Genomic DNA, 21,482 nt, shown 5'->3' with positions numbered 1-21,482 from the left:
AATTCCTCAGACAACCCTTTTTGCCCCAGACCCTCAGATGGCTTGGGAGTACCGCATCTAGTAATATATTATTATGCAGCACAATTGACTCAGCTTCATGGAGGCCAGAGCGGCCCCAAGTTTCAATATCAAAACGCATATGTGGTCCAACCTTTCCTCTCAGCCCGATATTCTTTTTCCTTCACTCTCTTACTCCTTGGCACTCTGGGATCGCTTATCGCAGCAGTACCAGGTTTGCTTGCCTCATACCCCTCTTGCTCAACTTCTTAGCAATCCAGATTTTCCACCTGGTTTCGGTGTAGGGGTGTTCCAGTGGTGGTTAAATAAAGGCCTGCTACGCATCGCTGATTTTGACGATGGTACTGGCATTAAATCACATGACCATTTCTCCTTGACACATGCTATGCCTCCCTCTGAATCTTTTAAGTTCCACCAAACTCAACATTTTCTTGTCTCCCTTAAACATAAACATTCATTCTGAAATGTTTTTGAAAATGTCTGTTATAACAACCCGGGTAGACCAGGTAATATTTCTACCTTAAATAAATTATTTATTTCCCTGAAAAACAAACTCTCCTATACCGTATGTGACGATGGGAGGGGGATATTGGCTCTGTTTTAGAGACTGGGAAGATATGGCCAAATCTTTTGCCAAGCTCTCTATCAATACGGCTCTAACAGAATCCGATTATAAACTCCTCATGAGATAGTATTAGACCCCTCAGAGGATGGCACAGATCTTCCCTGGGTCCTTCTCCCATTGGTTCAGTGGCTGAGGAGGTGAAGGCACTCTACTGCATGTCTGGTGGACTTGTCCCAGAGTACCCCATTTTTAGATACGCTTCTATTTTTTTTTTGTAAACAGTGACTTACGTCTCCCTTAGAAAATCCCGCTTGGAAGCATTACTGGATAGATCAGTTCCCAATATCCCTAAGCATGCTAAAAAAAGGAATTTAATTTCTGTTTCTGGCTGCCAGAATCACGATTTCGGGAGCATGGAATATTCCTTCAATTAGCCTAGATCATGTGAAACTGAAATTGTCATGGATCATGGTCAATGAGAAACTTTCGAGTATTCTTCAGATCACAGTTAAATTATTTGAGAAGATTTGGTCTCCCTGGATAATTTACTCTGCGGACATGACATAATCTCTGCTCCGCCTTGATGGTTTGGTGGATGCTGACACTACTTGTGAGGGGCTTCACAGTTGGAACTCGTGATAGCGGAGAGATCGGAAATGTTCATTTTCTCTCTTTCTAAACCCCCCTTTTTTTTCTTCTCTTTCACTTTCGCTGTCTTTTCTTTCTTCCTTTCCCCTGCCTTTCCTGCATATGGGTTTTGAGACCACCTACTGGTCTTTTTGTTTCTTCTTGCTTCACACTGTAGGAATATGTTCACTCTGTGGATTTTGCTATTCTCTTTTGCAATGCTATGTCAATATGTGTTTCACATATAACTTTAATAAAAACAATTGAAACATAAATTAAAAAATGTTCTCCCATTTTGTGTCTACATCTCCTATGGAAACCTTTGTTACTCAATGGTAAAAGATTGTAATCAAAATTTGGATTGTCTTATCTTGCAGTGTTATTGCCCTCCATCTGTCCCATACCTCTGCCTAACCTACCAAATTTATGTTAGAATAAATAGGGAACAAATGGAACAGAGTAGGACAGCAGGTTCAGATACACAGGCTTTATTTGTGCTGTAGACACAAAACAATAGGAGATTCCTAATAAAGTTTGCTTAAGTTGCTTCATTATTTATTTTAGATGCATTAGCACAATGTAAAAAAAATTGCTGTAAAAGTGGACCTTCCCTTCAACCTGTATTTTTATTATTGGTGAGCATTTGTTTTTCCAAGCAATTTCCATAAGCTCCCAGACAAAACATTAATGATATGTTGAGCAGGATATTGTTGCTTCTAAGTGCTTTCCTTTTGTCTTCACCTTTTTTTTCCAGTATTAATGGTATTCCATTTAGGCACTGATGATCAGAAAACACACCACTGAGACCTCGGTCTATGTCTTGGACTGAAAAAAAACTGTTAAAGCACATTTCCAGGTAAACACATTTTCACAGGGTTGCAATTAGCTTCCTACTATAAATAAATCATTATGATTTTTTTTGCTTTCAAATAAACTCATATGACTTTATAAAAGTGTTCATCTAATGGAGGGGTCTCCCTCTATGGACCCTTTGCTATTGGCTAAAGCTGGAAGCAATATCCGCTACAGTTCTTGCCACTGGTGGAACATAAAAAAAAACATATGGTATATGCGTGCCGTCGCAGGGACGCAGGGCAGCGTCAGGATGTTGTATGTGACGCAGCACAAAACATCCAGCATCAGGACCTTGTTTGCACCACGGCACAAACCTTGTGTGCTGTGCCAGATGTGGCAGCCTGTAGGGATCCAGGGCAGGTCCTGAAGATAAGCCAGGAGCGGTGAGTATATGCCTTTTTTATGTCTGATCTGGGGTCTGATCTGGTGGGGTCCATGCTTGGTGGGGTCCATGCTTGGGAATGTCCATTCTGGGTGGGGTACCATTTAATTGTGTGGCATGAGGCCCCGGATGCTCCTGTACCGTTACGTCCCTGGGTATATGCATCCATTGATTTTAGTGGGCATTCCATAATGCCTTATTATAGCCCTGCTGCACATCTTTTTTGCTGAAGGACCACAATGGAGAGCTGGTTGGGGAGACTTTCATGAACAATACCTACAATCAATCTTCTTGAAGGACCGGTTAATAACACATTGGAAAAACCCTTATTAAAACTGTATAAAAATGGCATTAGAGGGATATGCTTGGTATGCCAATGTGGACTAAACAAAATATTCCAAACTACAAATCTTACTTTATATATACATATATTCCACAACCTAATTTTCAATAACAAATATCTTTATTACAATATACCTTTATTACATGAATAATGTAATAAAGGGGCTGTTTTCCCTTGAAAACAGCTCTGTATTTTGAGAAGTTTTTGACTCTACGTGTGAACATACCCTAATAGTGAATAAGATATTGCCTATTACCACTGGTGAAATGTATGTAGTATGCATGCAGTTTATATGTTTCATGGGTATTTTAGTGCATTTTCCCTAAGCATTCTGGCTTCTTACTACTATCCAAAAACAATAAGTATATTTGCTTTACATCAAGCTGATCCTACCATTTGTGTGAATCACTATAGTAGAGAAATAGATTACAAGTTCCATGGGCACAAAGTTATGTTATCTGTAAATTCCTAGTTCGATAGAATTACAATTATAATACCAAAGATAGTGATAAAGCTTTACTTGTAGTATCACACATCAGTTTGTCCATGCAATGAGCAAACAGTATTTTGTGTTAATCACGTAGAACATAAAAATTCCAGAAGGTCAGGTAAAAAATACATCTGACATGATAAAAATCAATGAATCATCTTTGGAAACATCTACAACCCGGTAGGTCTAAACAAATGTAGAGATGGGAAGAACTGATGGAAGTGATAGCACACATTATCCTTCTTTGGTAATTCTATGTGACTTGTAGAATGAAAGAAAAATCCCTTTTTCTCCGTGTGAAACTGTGGGAACAATTTACATGAAGTTAACAAAATATTGTTTACGGTAGGAGAGCAATGTGGATTACACTGGTAGTGTTCATGTATGACGTTATATGTATCCTCACTTACTGCACAGTAAATGCTAAATGCAATGATGGTGAGGTGTAAGTGTTATGTCAGCGGAAAGCGACCGCGGCCATAACATTTACACCTCTCCATAATCACATTGCATTTAGCATTTACTGTGCCACTTACCAGCAGCAGCCACAACCTCAGGACTGTATATTCATGTCGGCGTCTCTCTCTTCAGAGACAATGACACACACGGCTGCAGTGCTCTCCTGTGTCCTGTATGGTGAGCATGCGCTCACTCCCGGCCTTAAAGGGCCAGCACGAGCAGCTGCCTAAAGTTTCCCAATCAACACAGTTACACCCTGGACTTTAAAAAGGGCTTTACACTTCCTCTCTTCCCCTGAGTGTTGTATGTATTCCTGTGTTCGTCTATGAAATGGTTCCTTAGTTGTATCCTGCTCCCAGTGCTCACGTATGCTGCTTCCCGTATCCTGTATCCTGTTGCTGTGTTTGTTCCTGAGTCTAAGCCTATTGTGGGAGTCGTGTGTGACTCATCTGCCACGTCTGGTGTCATCTGCCTTGTCTGGTGTCATCTGCCATGTTTGGTGTCATCTGCCACGTCCAGTGTCCATCTGCTACGCCAAGCATCATCTGTGCCTGCTTCACCACGTGTCTGCTACTCCGATTACCTGCCTGATCTTCTGCCCAGGTACCCATATCCGAGAGACTGTTATTGACTGTTGCTTGGCTAGCTGCTTCTCCGCTATAGCGGAGCGGCCTAGTGGGTCCACATACCCCACAGAGATGACAGTACGCTCAGGCTATGGATCCTGCTGGTCAGCCCAAGACTACAATGGCTTTTAAAGCGATGCAGGCAGACATGCATGACCTCCGCACACAGCAGGATCAGCTCCTACAGGCAGTGAACTCCATCGTGCATCAGTTGGATACTCCCACTGCAATCACCACAGTACCTCCTCCTGCTGCTCCTTCTGTCAGTGCTGACTCCAGAAACTCTCTGCCGCTACCACCTTGCTACGATGGGGATGCGAAGACCTGCAGAGGTTTTGTTACCCAATGACAGATCCACTTCGGGCTGCAAGTAAGGTTGTTCCCCTCCTATGAGACCAAGATCGCTTTCATCATCTCCCTCCTTACTGGCAAGGCCCTGGCATGGGATAATCCTATCTGAGAACGAGAGGGTCCAGAGATTTCCAATTTGCAGTTGTTCCTACAGACTTTCCATACAGTTTTTGAGGCACCTGGACGGTCATCTTCCGGAGCTGCATCTCTTCTGAGCCTCCGTCAGGGCAAAACCATGGTTGGAGAATATGCTATCCAGTTCCGCACCCCGGCAGTGGAACTTGCTTGGAACAATGAGGCCTTAGATGCTACCTTCTGGCAGGGACTGTCTCTGCAAATTAAAGATTAAAGACGAGCTTGCCGCTCGTGACCTCCCATCCTCCCTGGATGCCCTCATTCTGTTGGCGACCTGGATCGACATGAGAATCCAGGAACAGGCCCAGGAGGCTCACCGTGACAGATAGTACCCTAAACTGGCACCCAAGTACCAGAGACCCCTGCTGCCCTCTTTTGTTATCCCGCCAGAGAAACCCATGCAAATTGACCGACTCAAATTGTCCATCCAAGAAAAACAGTGTAGTCACACTTCTGGACTGTGTTTGTATTGACGCCTCAGAGGCCATTTTGTCCACAAAAGCCGGGAAACTCCAGCGCCTAGGGTTGGTTGGAGAGACAACCCTAGGTAGAATTACGCCAACTGCCAAATCCTCTCCCAAACTGTCCATTCCAGTGAACATTGTTTCCAGGGAAAAATCACATAACGTCTCTGCTTATCTGGATCCTGGAGCCGCTGCAAACTTTATTCAGCAGGATCTAGTACATTGTCTCCAATTGCACACGGTTCCTCTAGAGAGACCCCTGGCGGTCGCCTCTGTGAATGGAGAACCTCTGCCCGATCCTATATTGTTCATGACAAAACCGCAAAGACTTCAAGTCAGCATCCTCCATGCGGAACAGATTGTCTTCTTCGTCCTGCCTAAAGCTGTCAACCCTATTTTGCTGGACCTGCCTTGGCTTCATTTACATGGTTCGGTTCTCGACTGGAACTCCAGAGATATCCTCCAATGGATTCCAAAGTGTCTCCACCGCTGCCTACCACAGGTTTGTCCAATCCAGTCTCCTCTGCCTCAGTCGCTCTCTGGACTAACCACACACTATGCCGGCTTTGCGGACATCTTCAGTAAAAAGGAAGCAGAGGTCCTTCCTCCTCATCGTCCCTACGATTGCCCTATAGAATTGCTCCCAGATGCCTTAAGTCCTCGTGAACGGGTATATACTCTCTCCTTGCCAGCGACCCAGGCCATGTCAGCCTATGTCACGGAGAACCTTGAGTGGAGGTTAATTCGGAAGTTTTCATCTCCGGCCGGAGCCAAGTTATATTTTGTGAAAGATGGATCTCTTTGACCCTGTATCGATTTCCGTGGTCTTAACCAAATCACGGTTAAGAACAAGTATCCCTTGCTGCTAATCTCGGAGCTCTTTGATTGCATTCGAGGAGCCAAGATTTTTACCAAGCTGGACTTATAACTTGATCCGGATCCGTCAGCGTGACGAGAGGAAAACCGTATTCAATATTCGAGACGAACACTACGAGTATCTTGTGATGCCCTTTGGCCTATGTAATGTTCCAGCATTTTTCAGGAATTCGTGAATCACAACTTCCGGGATCTCCTATATGTCTGCGTGGTAGTGTATTTGGATGACATTCTGATTTACTCACCAGATCTGACAACTCATCGGAAGCATGTCCACCAAGTCCTGTTGCGGCTAAGGGAGAATTGCCTGCATGCTAAACTAGAAAAGTGCATATTTGAGAAGAATTCTCTGCCTTTCCTGGGCTACATTGTCTCCGATCGTGGACTCAAGATGGATCCCGAGAAGGTGAAGTCCGTCTTAGAGTGGCCATGTCCTCAGGGTCTTCGGGACATACAGCGATTTCTGGGATTCGCAAATTTCTACCTGCAATTTATCCCAAACTCCTCATCGCTGAATGCTCTCACTAAGAAGGGGGTGAACGCCAAAGTGTGGACCCCGGAGGCAGAGTCTGGATTTATCAGTCTCAAGAGTGCCTTCATTTCAGCCTCGATTCGTCATCCTCCTGTCATATCTTGACAGTTCTCTTTAGAGGTTGATGCTTCTTCTGTTGGTGCAGGTGCACTTCTATTTCAGAGAAACTCCAAGGGTAAGGCAGTGGTGTGTGGCTACTACTCGAGACTATTCTCTCCTGCAAAGCGCAATTACTCCATTTGGGCTTCACTTCCATCCCGCTCACAACAATGTGAGGGCTGATGTCCTGTCTCGGTCATTTGAAACAGTGGACTTTGAAGAGACTCCTCAATACATTATAGATCTTTCCAGAGTTATTTCCGTCAATCCTCTTCAAATTAGTGTCATTCCCCATGGGAAGACCTTTGTTCATCTTGTAGACAGGAAAAAGATTTTCCGCTGGGGACACAGTTCTAAACTGGCTGGGCACTCTGGCATCCGTAAAACTCGGGACCTAATTGCACGCCAATACTGGTGGCCCACGCTGCCTTAAGGATGTTGCGGACTTTGTCTCCTCCTGTACTATATGTGCCTCTAATAAATCTGCTCATTCCAGACCTGCTGCTCTGGTCCAACCCCTGCCAATACACAATGCCCACTGGCAACATATTGCAATGGACTTTATTACTGACCTTCCTCCTTTGGCTGGATGCATTACTGTCTGGGTGGTGGTAGACCATTTTACCAAGATGGCATATTTCATCCCACTAACTGGTGTCCCCTCAGCTCCTCGTCTAGCTAATCTCTTCATACAACATATATTCCGTCTGCACGGATTGCCTCTCCGTATCGTGTCTGATCGGGGGGTACAATTCACTTCGAAATTCTGGAGAGCCCCCTGTAAACTCCTTGATATATAATTGGACTTTTCCTCTGCCTATCATCCTCAGTCTACTGACAAGTTTAGAGAATTAACCAAATATTGGAGAATTACCTATGTCATTTCATTTCTGTTCAGCATGACAACTAGGTGCAGCTTCTTCATTAGGCCAAGTTCTTCTACAACAACCACACAAGGGAATCTACTGCCTATACTCCATTCTTCATTGTTTACAGCCAACATCCATTGTTCCTCTTCCAGTTCCTGCTACGTCCCACTTACCGGCAGCCGCGACCGCAGGATTGTATCATCATGTCGGCATCTCCCTCCTCACAGACATCCCCGACACACACGGCTGCAGTGCTCTCCTGTGGGGTGCGTGCGCTCACTCCCGGCCTTAAATGGCCAGCGTGCGCACCTGTCTAAAGTTTCCAATCAAAACAGTAACACCCTGTACTTTAAAAAGGGCTCTGCCCTTCCTCTCCTTGCCTGAGTGTTGTTTGTATTCCTGTGTTCGTCTATGCAAATGTCCCTTAGTTGTATCCTGCTCCCAGTGTTCCCGTATCCTGCTTCCTGTATCCTGTTGCCGTATTTGTTCCTGAGCCTAAGCCTATTGTGGGAAGAATCTTGGGGAGGGTTCCTCCAGCTCACCTTATCGCAGATGTGTGGAATCGCGCACGGGTCCTCGTGTCGGCACACGTATGAATACAGGAAAAGACAAAGAAATGGATCCAGCGCTGTATCTTTTTTGTCTTTTAAAATAGGAAACTATTTCCAAGTTTTATTGATTTAATGAAAAAATAAAATCAATGGTAAAAAAACAATGGTAATGCAGGTAGATATTCCCAAAACAAATGGAGGGATTGTGTCAGTGTGAGCGGTGCCTACGCGTTTCTGATGCCTACTGCGTCCTTAGTCATGGCTAATGACTAAGGACGCAGTAGGCGTCAGAAACGCGTAGGCACCGCTCACACTGCCACAATCCCTCCATTTGTTTTGGGAATATCTACCTGCATTACCATTGTTTTTATTTTTTCATTAAATCAATAAAACTTGGAAATAGTTTCCTATTTTAAAAGACAAAAAAGATACAGCGCTGAATCCATTTCTTTGCCTTTTCCTATTGTGGGAGTCGTGTGTGCCTCATCTGCCACGTCTGTTGCTATCTGCCACCTCTGGTGTCATCTGTCACGTCCGGTGTCAAGCATCATCTGTGCCTACTTCACCACGTGTCTGCTACTTCGAGTACCTGCCTGATCTTTTACCCAGGTACCCATATCCGAGACACTGTTATTGACTGTTGTTTGGCCATCTGCTTCTTCGCTACGGCGGAGTGGCCGAGTGGGTCCACATACCCCACAGCCGTGACAGTAAGTTTAACTTATTGTACTTTTAAAAGGCTTTGTGTAATAGTCATGATTGTACATGGCATGCTTTCCATGCATTAAGATACATTTAAAATAAAACTATATGAGGGGGTCCAGTAAGCTGCATTGGTAGATTGTGTTGGAGTTATGTGGGATAACAGGTGTCAGTAGGGTGAGGTTCTTTTGATCTATCAAAAGTCCAATGTTTCCCTAAAATGGAGAGAGAAAAATGCAACTCTCGGTCATACTACTAGTTTATGGTTTCTATCAGGGTGCATGTTTCAATTTTACCCATGTAATGTGGTCCATTCATTAACAGCGTGCCACAATGTGTGCAGCTTAATTAACCTACGGCACGACAAGTAGGCATTATATGCAAATTACATGGTGAGCTTCCCATTTAGTCTACAGAAGAATGGAAACCTTTTCCTCATAGAATGGCGGTCAGGGGATCTGAATTTTTTCAATGAATGGGTTACCAAAGTTGGAACTCCCACCTGTAAGACATTTATGGATCAGATAGCAATACCCCTTTAACTCATTCAGCATTAGTGTACCGTTTCCTCCAGACCTGTACCGAAGAGCGAAAGTTGTGCATTATAATTCCTAGCCACAAATAAATATTTCTAAACTTTAACTACTTGTGGAGTAAGGGTTCCCAGGAGGTACTATAATACAATGTATATACCCTAGCCTAAGGTCAACTTTAACTATGAAGATATTTTTATGATACTCTTAACTTTCATCTTAACTCAGGTGTAATGCATAAACGCAGGGAACTAACTTATGACTAATGAAAGGCAGGGAGTGAAAAACTGAAAAACGAAAAAATAAAAAAAGGCTGTGGCGCCAAGGGGTTATTTCTGATTTCTACATTTGAAGTTTGAAAGATTATTTTGGCATTCTTCATGAGGATAATTGGCAACTACGTGATTGGGGTTGTTTTGCCTTCTCATGGGTCCACATTGTATGATAATAAGTTGATTTAGAATAATAGGATGGGTTTTGCACTCCTATAGCTGTCCCACTGCAGATCTATGCTTCACACTATTAAACCCCTTCTAAACTAAATGCATTTTATTTAGTTGTACATATAAGTGCAAATGTCCAAAAAGCTAATTATTTATCATCTGAAATGTGACATGATGGCGAAGTGCCACCACAGCTGTTTTTATACAGCCAATGTAAAATGTTGTCAGAAAAGTGTGTTGCATGAATAGAAGTTTTGTTATATTTAATTGCAGTGAAAAAGTACACAGTGTGGGAGCTGAGAATAAAAAACATTACTTCATTTACATGGGTCAATAAAAATGCTGAATATGCTGTTTTCAGAGCTACGACTTGAGTTGCTTGTTGCAGGGCAATGGCACTCAGGACTTGCCAAATTAAAATGAATGTACTGTACTCAGCCAAGGTCCTCCCATTCATCTACTCATGCATCTAAATTCACTGAGGGTATTATAGTCAATGAGACAGACGTCCCTTTGAGCTCCTTGTATTAAATAAGCTTCAATTAAGGCCTTATAATATTTAACGGTGAACGGGTACGAACAGTTTTAAAAGTTTCCTAAAGATATAATATATTCCAAAAACTTTTATATGCAAAAACATAAAGCTAGCCATTGTAGCCTACTTGGTAATGTTACCCATAAGTCTAATGAATTTCATCACATCACATCTATAAAGCAATGACAGGGGTAAAGATAGGGGGCTAGTGGGGCAAGTGTCTCAAATGCTAGATACCAGGAAGGGGCCAGCAAGCCATTCTGCCTCAGCTTAGGCAACGACTGAATCTTTGCCCAGGATGAATGAAAGCTTAGATACCACTCTGATCAATGACATCAGCAAGAGCCACCAATTATAATTTAGCAGGGTAAAACATCATTCCACCTATGTGCCCCCCCCCCCCATAGGTAACAGAAGGGGAAAGCATGAGAATAGTAACTATTGCTGCCCTGAGCACAAAATTTTACCCACAGAGAAGTAAGCAACGGGAGTATGGTACAGCAATTATGGTGAGATACTGATTGTATCCATGTATATTATTCTAAAAAAAATTGGACTGGTCCATAAAAACATAAACCCTCAGATTTTATGTCCTTTTTCTGTTAATTTCAAAACACTCAAAACATAAGTAATTTTTTCATGTGTCACATTCATAAACGAAATATAATTTTATTTACATTGCATCTATACCAAGTATAACGTTTGTAGCATCATCGTACATAAATGTAGTTGTCCAAACACATCAAACTTTGAAAAACTTTTATGCTGCGTCTAGAAAGCAAAACACCAACAGAGCATCCTCCAGAACGGTTTCATATAAGTTTCAAGTAAAAAATTGTAGTTATAAAAGAAATGTTTTATTACATTTCTCAGTGTCATGGAGGAAAAGGAGTGTATATAAACTGCCAAGCATTGTATTTACATTGTTAATATAGTTGTAATACTATGCAATAAAACAGAGAGTTTTAAAGTACAATAATACAATACATCTACCTGCAGTCCAATACACACTGTGATATGATGAGTTGCACCGAATGACAAACATAGCTCTGCTGTATTTAATAAACTGAGCAATAAATGTAGCACTGTATTGTATTTTTCTATTACGCATGCACTTACTCCATTCATCAATATATAATAAATTTGTTACGTTACTATATTAATACGGAGGGCAATCAGTATGATTAATTTCTACATGCCCCTCAGCGGAAACTTCCTAGTAAATAATCTCTATAACAGCTGATCATTACACTGTGACAGTGTTGCAGATCACATAGATGTCATAACAACATGATAAAAAAGACAGTAAAATATTTGTAACATTGAGATAATGGAAATAATAGAATGTATAGAGACTCACTTACCATCTCAGCCCTCTTCCTTTCTTGAGTTTCAGTGTCAGCACCATCTCAATGCACAGTAAAATGTTGACAAGAGCCAGCAGCCAGTACATCTTGTCATTTTTTAACACAGTAACTCTCCAAACTCCAACTACAGAGTGAAGTATGAATAGGAATCTAGTCAGAACTGCATTGAGGAGGACTTTGAGTTCCATGGTCTTACAGATTGTCCTTTTGTAATTCCTATTAAATGTCTCCTTTTCTCTCAGTCCAGTGAAGTTTTCAAGGAGGACAGGAAAGTTACTCCGGGGATATGTGATGTGAATCTGTGCAGATGCTTTTTCCTCTTCAACAAAGAAGCCTATAGCTGCTCTTAAACCGCCCCTCCTCCAGAGTTCCTGAACTTATGTGTCTGCAAAACTTGTCCTGAGCTGAATGGTACTTAATTTATAGGGAGGAAAAAAATGAGAATGAGCCTCCTACAGTCATTTGTAATTTCTTCACATTTCTATAGCTACCACTAGAAGTATTTTTTTTCTTTTTTAATCCCTAAATATCTAAACTAGAGAATTTTAATTTTACTTTTTGGATACTTTATGTGAATTATTAGTTTTGTTCATACAATTGCATTCTTTAGATTCAACAGCAAGTCTCAAATTTGGTTTAGATTAGAAGCTTCCTTATTTCCAGTTACTGTGGTATATAAGGCTTTGTTCACATCTGCGTTGGGACTCTGTTCATAGGTTCCGTTGGAGCTTTCCATCAGGGGAACCAATGAATGGAATCCAAACTGAAACAAATGGAAACCACATGTTTCCGTTTGTCGGATCCGGTGCAAATGGTTTCCATTTGTCACCGTTGTTTAAGGGTTCCGTCATTTTGACTAAATCAATACAGTAGTCGACTGGGCTATTCATTCCGTCAAAACGACGGAATCCTTAAACAGTGGTGACAAACAGAAACCATTTGCACCGGATCCGTCACCATTGAAATAAATGGTGATGCAAACGGAAACATGTGGTTTCCATTTGTTTCAGTTTGGATTCTGTTCATGGGTTCCCCTGACGGAAAGGTCAGACGGAACCCATGAACGAAGTCCCAACGCAGATGTGAACGAAGCCTAAGAGTAACATTAGCTTTCATAATATAGTTTCGTAATAGGGGAGTGGATTGGACAATCAATGACGTTTTTTGTCCAATCTTTTGACCATTAGCATTAATGTAAAAAAAAAAATATTGGATCCTCATTGATGCCCTCAATAGACCAGACCCCTCCGCTTTTATCAGTCCACTAGCCTGTGGCTTGATCAATCAGAAAACTGTAGGTTCCAATAACAGGGAACAGTTTTCTTTAAAGGTTATTCCTACCTTTAGCATTTATGGCCTATCCACAGGCTTGACAAGTCCCTAACAAGGTATAGTGTAATAGGGGTCTCCTCAATGTGGGCTGTTTTTGCCCTTAATCCTTAACACAATATAAAAAAACTCTGTGGTTGTAAATAACCAAGGTGAGTTCTGCTACTCTCGCTGCCATAGCCAGTGCTAAAGAGAAAGCAATCTAAACACCTGTTCCCCCAAGTGTTTCATGTCCCAAGTTGCTAAATATTTTGGGAATAGATGGCCTCTCCCTTCAACAGTCTCAAGTACAGATGTATACTTACCTTTCCTTTTATCGCAACAAATTCTGAGAGATGTGTGAGATGTGTGGCGCGAGATGAACAGCTTTGAAATAAACATGCTCTTACACTGTCTGTAGCAGAGACACGTCCCCTTGCCAGTTCGACAGGTAAGTACAAGACTGTGTGATCTCTCGCAAGAGATCACAGTCTTGTCCTTGTCTGCCGAGAGCTGAAGAGAGTGTGTAGTGTCCACACTACAGCTCTTGATGTGATGCTGTCTAGATAGTGTTACAGCCATGTTACATGCCCCCTTGCAAGTACACGCCCCATTGACAGTTCAGTGGGTTATTTAAATATCGGGCGCCAAATATAACGGCACCGATATCTAAATAACGGAGGAGGGTAGTTTTTTTTTTAAAGTACCCCAGGGTTTGTGCAGCCCTGCCTATTACATGCTGCATTCAGCTGCACATGTATGGGCAGGTGAAAGATTCTCTTTAAGTCACAAAAAATTATTTTGAAATTTCAGGTTTTTTTTCCATAACTTCCCAAAAAAGTTAATAAAAGTTAATCAATAAATTATATGTACCCCAAAATTCTGCAATTAAAAAATACAACTTGTCCCACAAAAAAACAAGTCCTCATACAGCTATGTCAACAGAAAAAGAAAAAAGTTATAGCTCTTTGAATGCAACGATAGAAAAATGAATTGCTTTTATTGAGTCCTACAATAGGTTGGTCACTAAGGAGTTAAAAGTCTATTACTTAATACACCAGCCCATATTGAATCTGAATTTCTCCTATGATCAAATGACAAAAAGGGAGCTACAATGATGTAATTCCCTGACATACAGTTTACGTCGTTATCAGAGGCTCAGTCGCAGGTCCCATCAGATTTAACTGGAAGAATAGCACTGCATGCAAAACGACGAACATCACGACGTAACCCAATGGATCCAATTATAAGTTGATTGATTTGGCACTAGGTCCTGTTTTTTTTCATATTAAACAGAAACCATGACGCACGTGTAAACCCGGCCTAAGGGTACGTTTACACGGCCCAACGTGGGATGTGTAAACAAGCGCCAATCAAGGAGACAGTACGTTGATCGGCACTCGTTTGCTCCTTTGACAAGGGGCTAGTATGGGGACGAGCGCTCGTTGCCATACAATACAGTTTATCATGTCGGCAGCACGTCAGGGAGATGTGCTGCCGACAATGATAATATTTTAGTCATTTAAAACAGCTCGTCCATCGGCTGATCGTTGTCCTGTTTACACAGGGCAACTATCGAGAACTAGCGGTCTGTGAACGCTCGTTTGCCCAATAATCGGCCGGTGTAAAAGGGCCCTAAGTATAGGTTTACCAAAGGTTAAACTACACTTTAAAGTGCTACTCCAATGCTATCTTAAAATAATATAGCAGGACCATTGTTTGTAACGTAAAATACTTGATTATATGGTCTGCAGTCCTTCCGAGATACAACAACACAGCCACAGTTTTGCCGCTTTCTCCTCTGGTCCTGCATACAGTATGAGACTGCTCCTATCCATTATAATAATGGCCACACTTCGAGGCCATAACTACAAACAGGATCCAAGGAGACAGGGCCAACAAATACCATTAGGCAAATAAATGACAATATTACACATTATGGTGTCCTGGTTACTCAGCAGTGATGTAACCAGAATATTTTCAGTCTCCCTATAAAGTGTTTGACGCCATCATCTAAATCATAACAAATTGTCATAAAATATTTCTGTTGTTATTTAACAGGAACTGTTGTAATAAGACTCACTTGTCTTCTAACATATTCTTTCCACGTCTGAGTACTAACCAGTAGTATGAAGTAATGCTCTCTTGTTAAAGAGATACTAGGACACTAAATGACAATATAAATAATGCTCTAATACTATGCAAATATCTCTCCCTACCTTGTAAACATAGGCGCTCTGCTTGGATATAGCATGGCTCATATCCATTCCCCAGATCTACACTTAGGGTGCCAGGTTAAAGAGTACCTGTCACCTCTCCTGACATGTTTATTTTAGTAAGTTATTGCATTACGCATGGAATAACTATTTTGGAGCATCTTTTCTTAGAACTCGACGATGTACCGTTGCTCTGTTATTTCTTCTAGAAATGTATTAACAAATTGACAACTGGGTATTACCAGTTTTTGTGTGTGATTCAACACAGACTGACAACGTCCAATCAGAGTCCACCAACATATTAATAGATAGCACTCACGTCTTGATGCAAAAATGTGATAACTTTAATCGGGTCGTGCGATCGGATTAAAGCTATCACTGTAATGACGGGGGGTGGGGAGACAGACAAGTGAGCCCTAATCTACCCGCCACTCAGTCCCTGCCTACTTGCAACGACCCGCCCTAGGCGACGGGGTACAACTGGGTGACGGTCCCTACGCTCAATAAGTGCACGACAGACAAACAGACAAGGGTACACAGAGCTAGGGGAGAAAGAGGCAGTTGCCCACGGCAACACCGTGAGCAACAAGAGAAGTAAACAAGCCGAGTCAAACCAGGAGTGTACGAGGTACCAAACGCAGAGCAGGAGAGTAGTCAGCAAGCCGGGGTCAATATGAAGCAAGGACAATAGTGCAAGACGCTGCAGCAGGGCCAGGAAACCAAACGAAAAGAATCACAAGCAAAGGAGGAACAGGAAAGGCAGGTATAAATAGACAGAGGGCGGGAGCTAGCTCCGTCTGGCCAGGCCGTGACAGGCTCTCCCACTCCTAAGCCCGCCACCCTGAGTGGTGGAAGATGGAGTCAGTCTCACAGACATAGAAGCAGGTGCAGACTGATTATCCATGGGCGTTAACCCCGAAGCTGTGCCTGGCAGATCCTTTACAGTACCCCCCCTTTAATGAGGGGCCACCGGACCCTTTCTAAGTGGACCTGGTTTACTGGGGAAACGAAGGTGAAACCTCCTGACCAATATCCCAGCGTGAACATCCTGAGAGGGTACCCAAGTCCTCTCCTCAGGCCCATATCCTCTCCAATGGACCAGGTACTGGAGGGAGCCTTGGACCATCCTGCTGTCCACAATCTTGGCCACCTCGAATTCTTCCCCCTCAGGGGTGAGAACAGGGACCGGAGGTTTCCTCGAGGGAGTCAAGGACGGGGAGCAGCGTTTAAGGAGGGAGGCATGGAACACGTCATGTACTCGAAAAGATGGTGGCAACTCCAGTCGGAAGGAGACAGGATTGAGGACTTCAATGACCCTGTACGGCCCTATAAACCGGGGAGCAAACTTCTTGGACGGGACCTTAAGGCGCAAATTTTTAGACGATAGCCACACCAGGTCCCCGACCATAAACAAGGGGTTAGCAGAACGTTTTCTATCTGCCTGAGTTTTTTGTATGCTCTGGGACGCCTCTAAGTTCTTCTGAACCTGAGCCCAGACTGTGTACAGTTCTTGATGAACGACCTCTACCTCGGGATTGTTGGAACTACCAGGTGAAACGGAAGAGAACCGTGGATTAAACCCAAAATTACAGAAAAAGGGGGAGACCCCTGACGAGTTACTGACCCGGTTATTAAGGGAAAATTCGGCGAGGGGAATGAATGAGACCCAATCATATTGACAGTCAGAGATAAAACACCTTAAATATTGTTCTAGAGACTGATTAGTCCTCTCAGTTTGGCCATTAGTTTCAGGATGGAAGGCAGAGGAGAAGGACAGATCAATCTCCAACTTTTTACAGAAGGCTCTCCAAAACAATGAAACAAATTGTACCCCTCTATCAGAAACAATATTGACAGGGACCCCATGGAGACGCAGGATGTGTTTGACAAACAAGGTAGCTAACGTCTTAGCATTGGGTAGTTTCTTGAGGGGCACAAAGTGGCACATCTTACTGAAGCGGTCTACTACAACCCACACCACTGACTTGCCTTGAGATGGAGGCAAATCGGTGATAAAATCCATGGAGATATGGGTCCAAGGTCTCTGGGGAATGGGCAAAGAACATAGTAAGCCCGCTGGTCGGGACCTGGGAGTCTTGGACCTAGCACAAACTTCACAAGCGGCGACGTAGGCCTTAACGTCTTTAGGCAACCCAGGCCACCAATAGTTTCTGGCAATGAGGTGCTTGGTACCCAGTATGCCTGGATGGCCAGATAGTGCAGAGTCATGATTTTCCCTAAGTACCCTTAGCCGGAATTGCAGGGGAACAAACAGCTTGTTCTCAGGAAGGCTCCCGGGAGCTGAACCTTGATCAGCCACAATTTCAGAGACTAAATCAGAATCAATAGCGGAAATGATTATACCTGGAGGCAAAATACAAGCAGGATCTTCCTCCGAAGGAGGGCTGGCCATGAAGCTACGTGACAGTGCATCAGCCTTAACATTTTTAGACTCAGCCCTATAGGTAACCACAAAGTTGAATCTGGTAAAAAATAACGCCCAACGAGCTTGTCTCGGGTTTAGCCTCCAGGCAGATTCTAGGAAAACCAGATTCTTGTGGTCGGTAAGGACCGTTACCTGGTGCCTAGCCCCCTCCAGGAAGTGGCGCCACTCTTCAAATGTCCATTTAATGGCTAAGAGTTCGTGGTTGCCAATATCATAGTTACTCTCAGTGGGTGAAAACTTCCTGGAGAAGTAGGCACAGGGACGGAGATGGGTGAGGGACCTGGTACCCTGGGACAAGACAGCCCCCACTCCAACCTCGGACGCGTCAACCTCCACGATAAATGGCTCCATTTGGTTGGGCTGAACCAGCACCGGGGCCGAGATAAAGCACTTCTTAAGGACCTCAAAAGCCTGGACAGCCTCAGGAGGCCAGTGGAGGAGATCAGCACCTTTGCGAGTGAGATCCGTAAGAGGCTTAGCGATGACCGAGAAGTTAGCAATAAACCTCCTGTAATAATTAGCGAACCCCAGGAAGCACTGTAACGCCTTCAGGGAGGCAGGTTGGACCCATTCCGCCACAGCCTGGACCTTGGCAGGGTCCATGCGGAATTCATGAGGAGTGAGGATTTGGCCCAAAAATGGTATCTCCTGCACCCTAAACACACATTTTTCGGTCTCCGCAAACAGTTTGTTTTCTCGAAGGACCTGGAGCACCTTCCTGACATGCTCAATGTGGGAGGACCAGTCCTTGGAAAACACAAGTATGTCATCAAGGTACACTACAAGAAATACCCCCAGGTAGTCTCTTAAAAATCTCATTTATGAAATTCTGGAAGACCGCGGGAGCATTACACAACCAAAAGGGCATGACGAGGTATTCGAAATGACCTTCGGGCGTGTTAAACGCAGTCTTCCACTCATCCCCCTCTTTGATGCGGATAAGGTTATATGCCCCCCGTAGATCAAACTTAGAGTACCATTGGGCCCCTGAACCTGATTAAAGAGATCAGGAATCAGAGAAAGGGGATACTGGTTCCTTACAGTGACCTTATTCAAGCTTCGGTAGTCAATGCATGGCCTAAGACCACCATCCTTCTTCCCTACGAAGAAGAAGCCAGCACCTACCGGAGAAGTAGAGGGGTGAATGTAACCCTTGGCCAGGCATTCCTGGATATACTCTCTCATGGCTTCACGTTCGGAACAAGAGAGATTAAATATCCTACCCTTAGGGAGCTTAGCTCCTGGTACCAAATTGATTGCGCAATCATATTCTCTATGAGGAGGTAACACTTCGGAGGCCTCCTTAGAGAAAACATCGGCGAAGTCCTGAACAAACTCAGGTAGCGTGTTCACCACCTCAGGGGGAGAAATAGAATTAACAGAAAAATATGACGTCAAGCATTCATTACCCCACTTGGTAAGATCCCCAGTATTCTAGTCAAACGTGGGATTATGCAACTGCAACCAGGGAAGGCCTAAAACCTAATCGGACGATAATCCCTGCATTACCAGTACAGAGCACTGCTCCAAATGCATGGAGCCAACAAGGAGTTCAAAAACAGGGGTATGCTGTGTAAAATAACCATTAGCAAGAGGAGTGGAGTCGATACCCACTACCGGGACAGGTTTAGGCAAATCAATCAAAGGCATAGCTAGAGACATAGCAAATTCCACAGACATGATATTAGCAGACGACACTGAATCCACGAAGGCACTGCCGGTAGCAGACCTACCACCAAAAGAGACCTGAAAGGGAAGCAAGATTTTATTACGTTTTATATTTACGGGAAATACCTGTGCGCCCAAGTGACCTCCCCGATGATCACTTAGGCGCGGAAGTTCTCCGGCTGCATTCTTACGCTTAGGACAGTTGTTAACTTGATGCTTGTCATCCCCACAATAGAAGCAGAGACCATTCTTCCTGCGGAAATCTCTACGTTGTTGGGGGGACACGGAGGCCCCGAGTTGCATAGGTACCTCCGAGTCTTCCGGGGAGGAACGAAGCAACGGAACCTCGGGAGGCATCATGGGGGAGTCAGAGGAGAAAACACATAAACGTTCACGTTGTCGTTCCCTGAGACGTCGGTCAAGTCGTACCGCTAAAGCCATAACCTGGTCTAGGGAGTCAGAAGAGGGATAGCTAACTAGCAGGTCTTTCAGGGCGTTCAACAGACCCAACCTAAACTGGCACCGTAAGGCAGGGTCATTCCACCGAGAAGCTACGCACCACTTCCTAAAGTCAGAGCAATACTCCTCAACAGGTCTCCTACCCTGACGTAAGGTCACCAGCTGACTCTCGGCAAAAGCAGTCTTGTCAGTCTCGTCATAGATGAGTCCGAGAGCAGAAAAGAAAAGATCAACGGAGGAAAGTTCAGGGGCGTCAGGAGCCAAGGAGAAGGCCAATTCTTGGGGCCCTTCCTGGAGCCAGGACATAATTATACCCACCCGCTGGCTCTCAGAACCTGAGGAGTGGGGCTTTAAGCGAAAATAGAGCCTACCACTCTCCCGAAAGGAGAGAAAAGTCTTCCGTTCCCCTGAGAACCGGTCGGGCAACTTGAGGTGGGGTTCAAGAGGTGAGGTGAGGGGGACTACCAAGGTTGCATCAGGCTGGTTGACCCTCTGAGCCAGGGCCTGGACCTGTAGGGAGAGACCCTGCATTTGCTGAGCCAGGGTCTCAAGGGGTCCATAGTGGTGTCAGGGACCAGGGTAGACTAGGTATGGGCTTGTGATTATGTAATGACGGGGGGTGGGGAGAGAGACAAGTGAGCCCTAATCTACCCGCCACTCAGTCCCTGCCTACTTGCAACGAGCCGCCCTAGGCGACGGGGTACAACTGGGCGACGGTCCCTACGCTCAATAAGTGCACGACAGACAAACAGACAAGGGTACACAGAGCTAGGGGGAGAAAGGGGCAGTTGCCCACGGCAACACCGTGAGCAACAAGAGAAGTAAACAAACCGAGTCAAACCAGGAGTGTACGAGGTACCAAACGCAGAGCAGGAGAGTAGTCAGCAAGCCGGGGTCAATATGAAGCAAGGACAATAGTGCAAGACGCTGCAGCAGGGCCAGGAAACCAAACGAAAAGAATCACAAGCAAAGGAGGAACAGGAAAGGCAGGTATAAATAGACAGAGGGCGGGAGCTAGCTCCGTCTGGCCAGGCCGTGACAGGCTCTCCCACTCCTAAGCCCGCCACCCTGAGTGGTGGAAGATGGAGTCAGTCTCACAGACATAGAAGCAGGTGCAGACTGATTATCCATGGGCGTTAACCCCGAAGCTGTGCCTGGCAGATCCTTTACAATCAGATTTTTGCATCAAGACGTGAGTGCTGTCTATTACTATGTTGGTGGATATTGTGTCAGGGTAGGTTGGACGGAGCCCCCAGTTTGACTTGCACCATGTATACTATTGTGATTTTGGCTTTGAATGCCGTCTTTTTTGTTCTTTTTGAACTACTAATGATCAATCAGTGATGACAGAGTTTGGCCAGGGCCACACCAAGACTTTTTGTAGCGCTACTAATTGATTTTAACTCTAGAGCTAGAGCTGCAGTCCAAATGAATACATTGAGTTGCATGTAATCTTGTTGACTGCAGCTGTCACTCAATAGTCAAAATCAATCAGTAGCACTACAAAAAGTCTAGATGTAGCCCTGGCCTGAGACTGTGTAGGGGAACACCCCTTTGGCAAGA

The 21,482-nt window shown here is 44.1% G+C and overlaps 1 protein-coding gene across 1 annotated transcript in view; it reads right to left on the bottom strand.

Moving 5' to 3' along the window:
• Positions 1 to 12,241, bottom strand: part of TMEM26 (transmembrane protein 26) — a 49,311-nt gene extending 37,070 nt beyond the window's left edge. The window contains exon 1 of the mRNA XM_075841145.1: positions 11,820 to 12,241. Within this exon, the coding sequence (XP_075697260.1) occupies positions 11,820 to 12,010 (191 nt within the window). The 5' untranslated portion in view covers positions 12,011 to 12,241. The remainder of the gene's footprint in view (positions 1 to 11,819) is intronic.
• Positions 12,242 to 21,482: the final 9,241 nt, after the last annotated feature.

This window comes from Rhinoderma darwinii, chromosome 11 (genome assembly GCF_050947455.1).
Source record: "Rhinoderma darwinii isolate aRhiDar2 chromosome 11, aRhiDar2.hap1, whole genome shotgun sequence".
NCBI lineage: Eukaryota > Metazoa > Chordata > Amphibia > Anura > Rhinodermatidae > Rhinoderma > Rhinoderma darwinii.
This window is presented reverse-complemented; position numbering and strand designations above follow the sequence as displayed.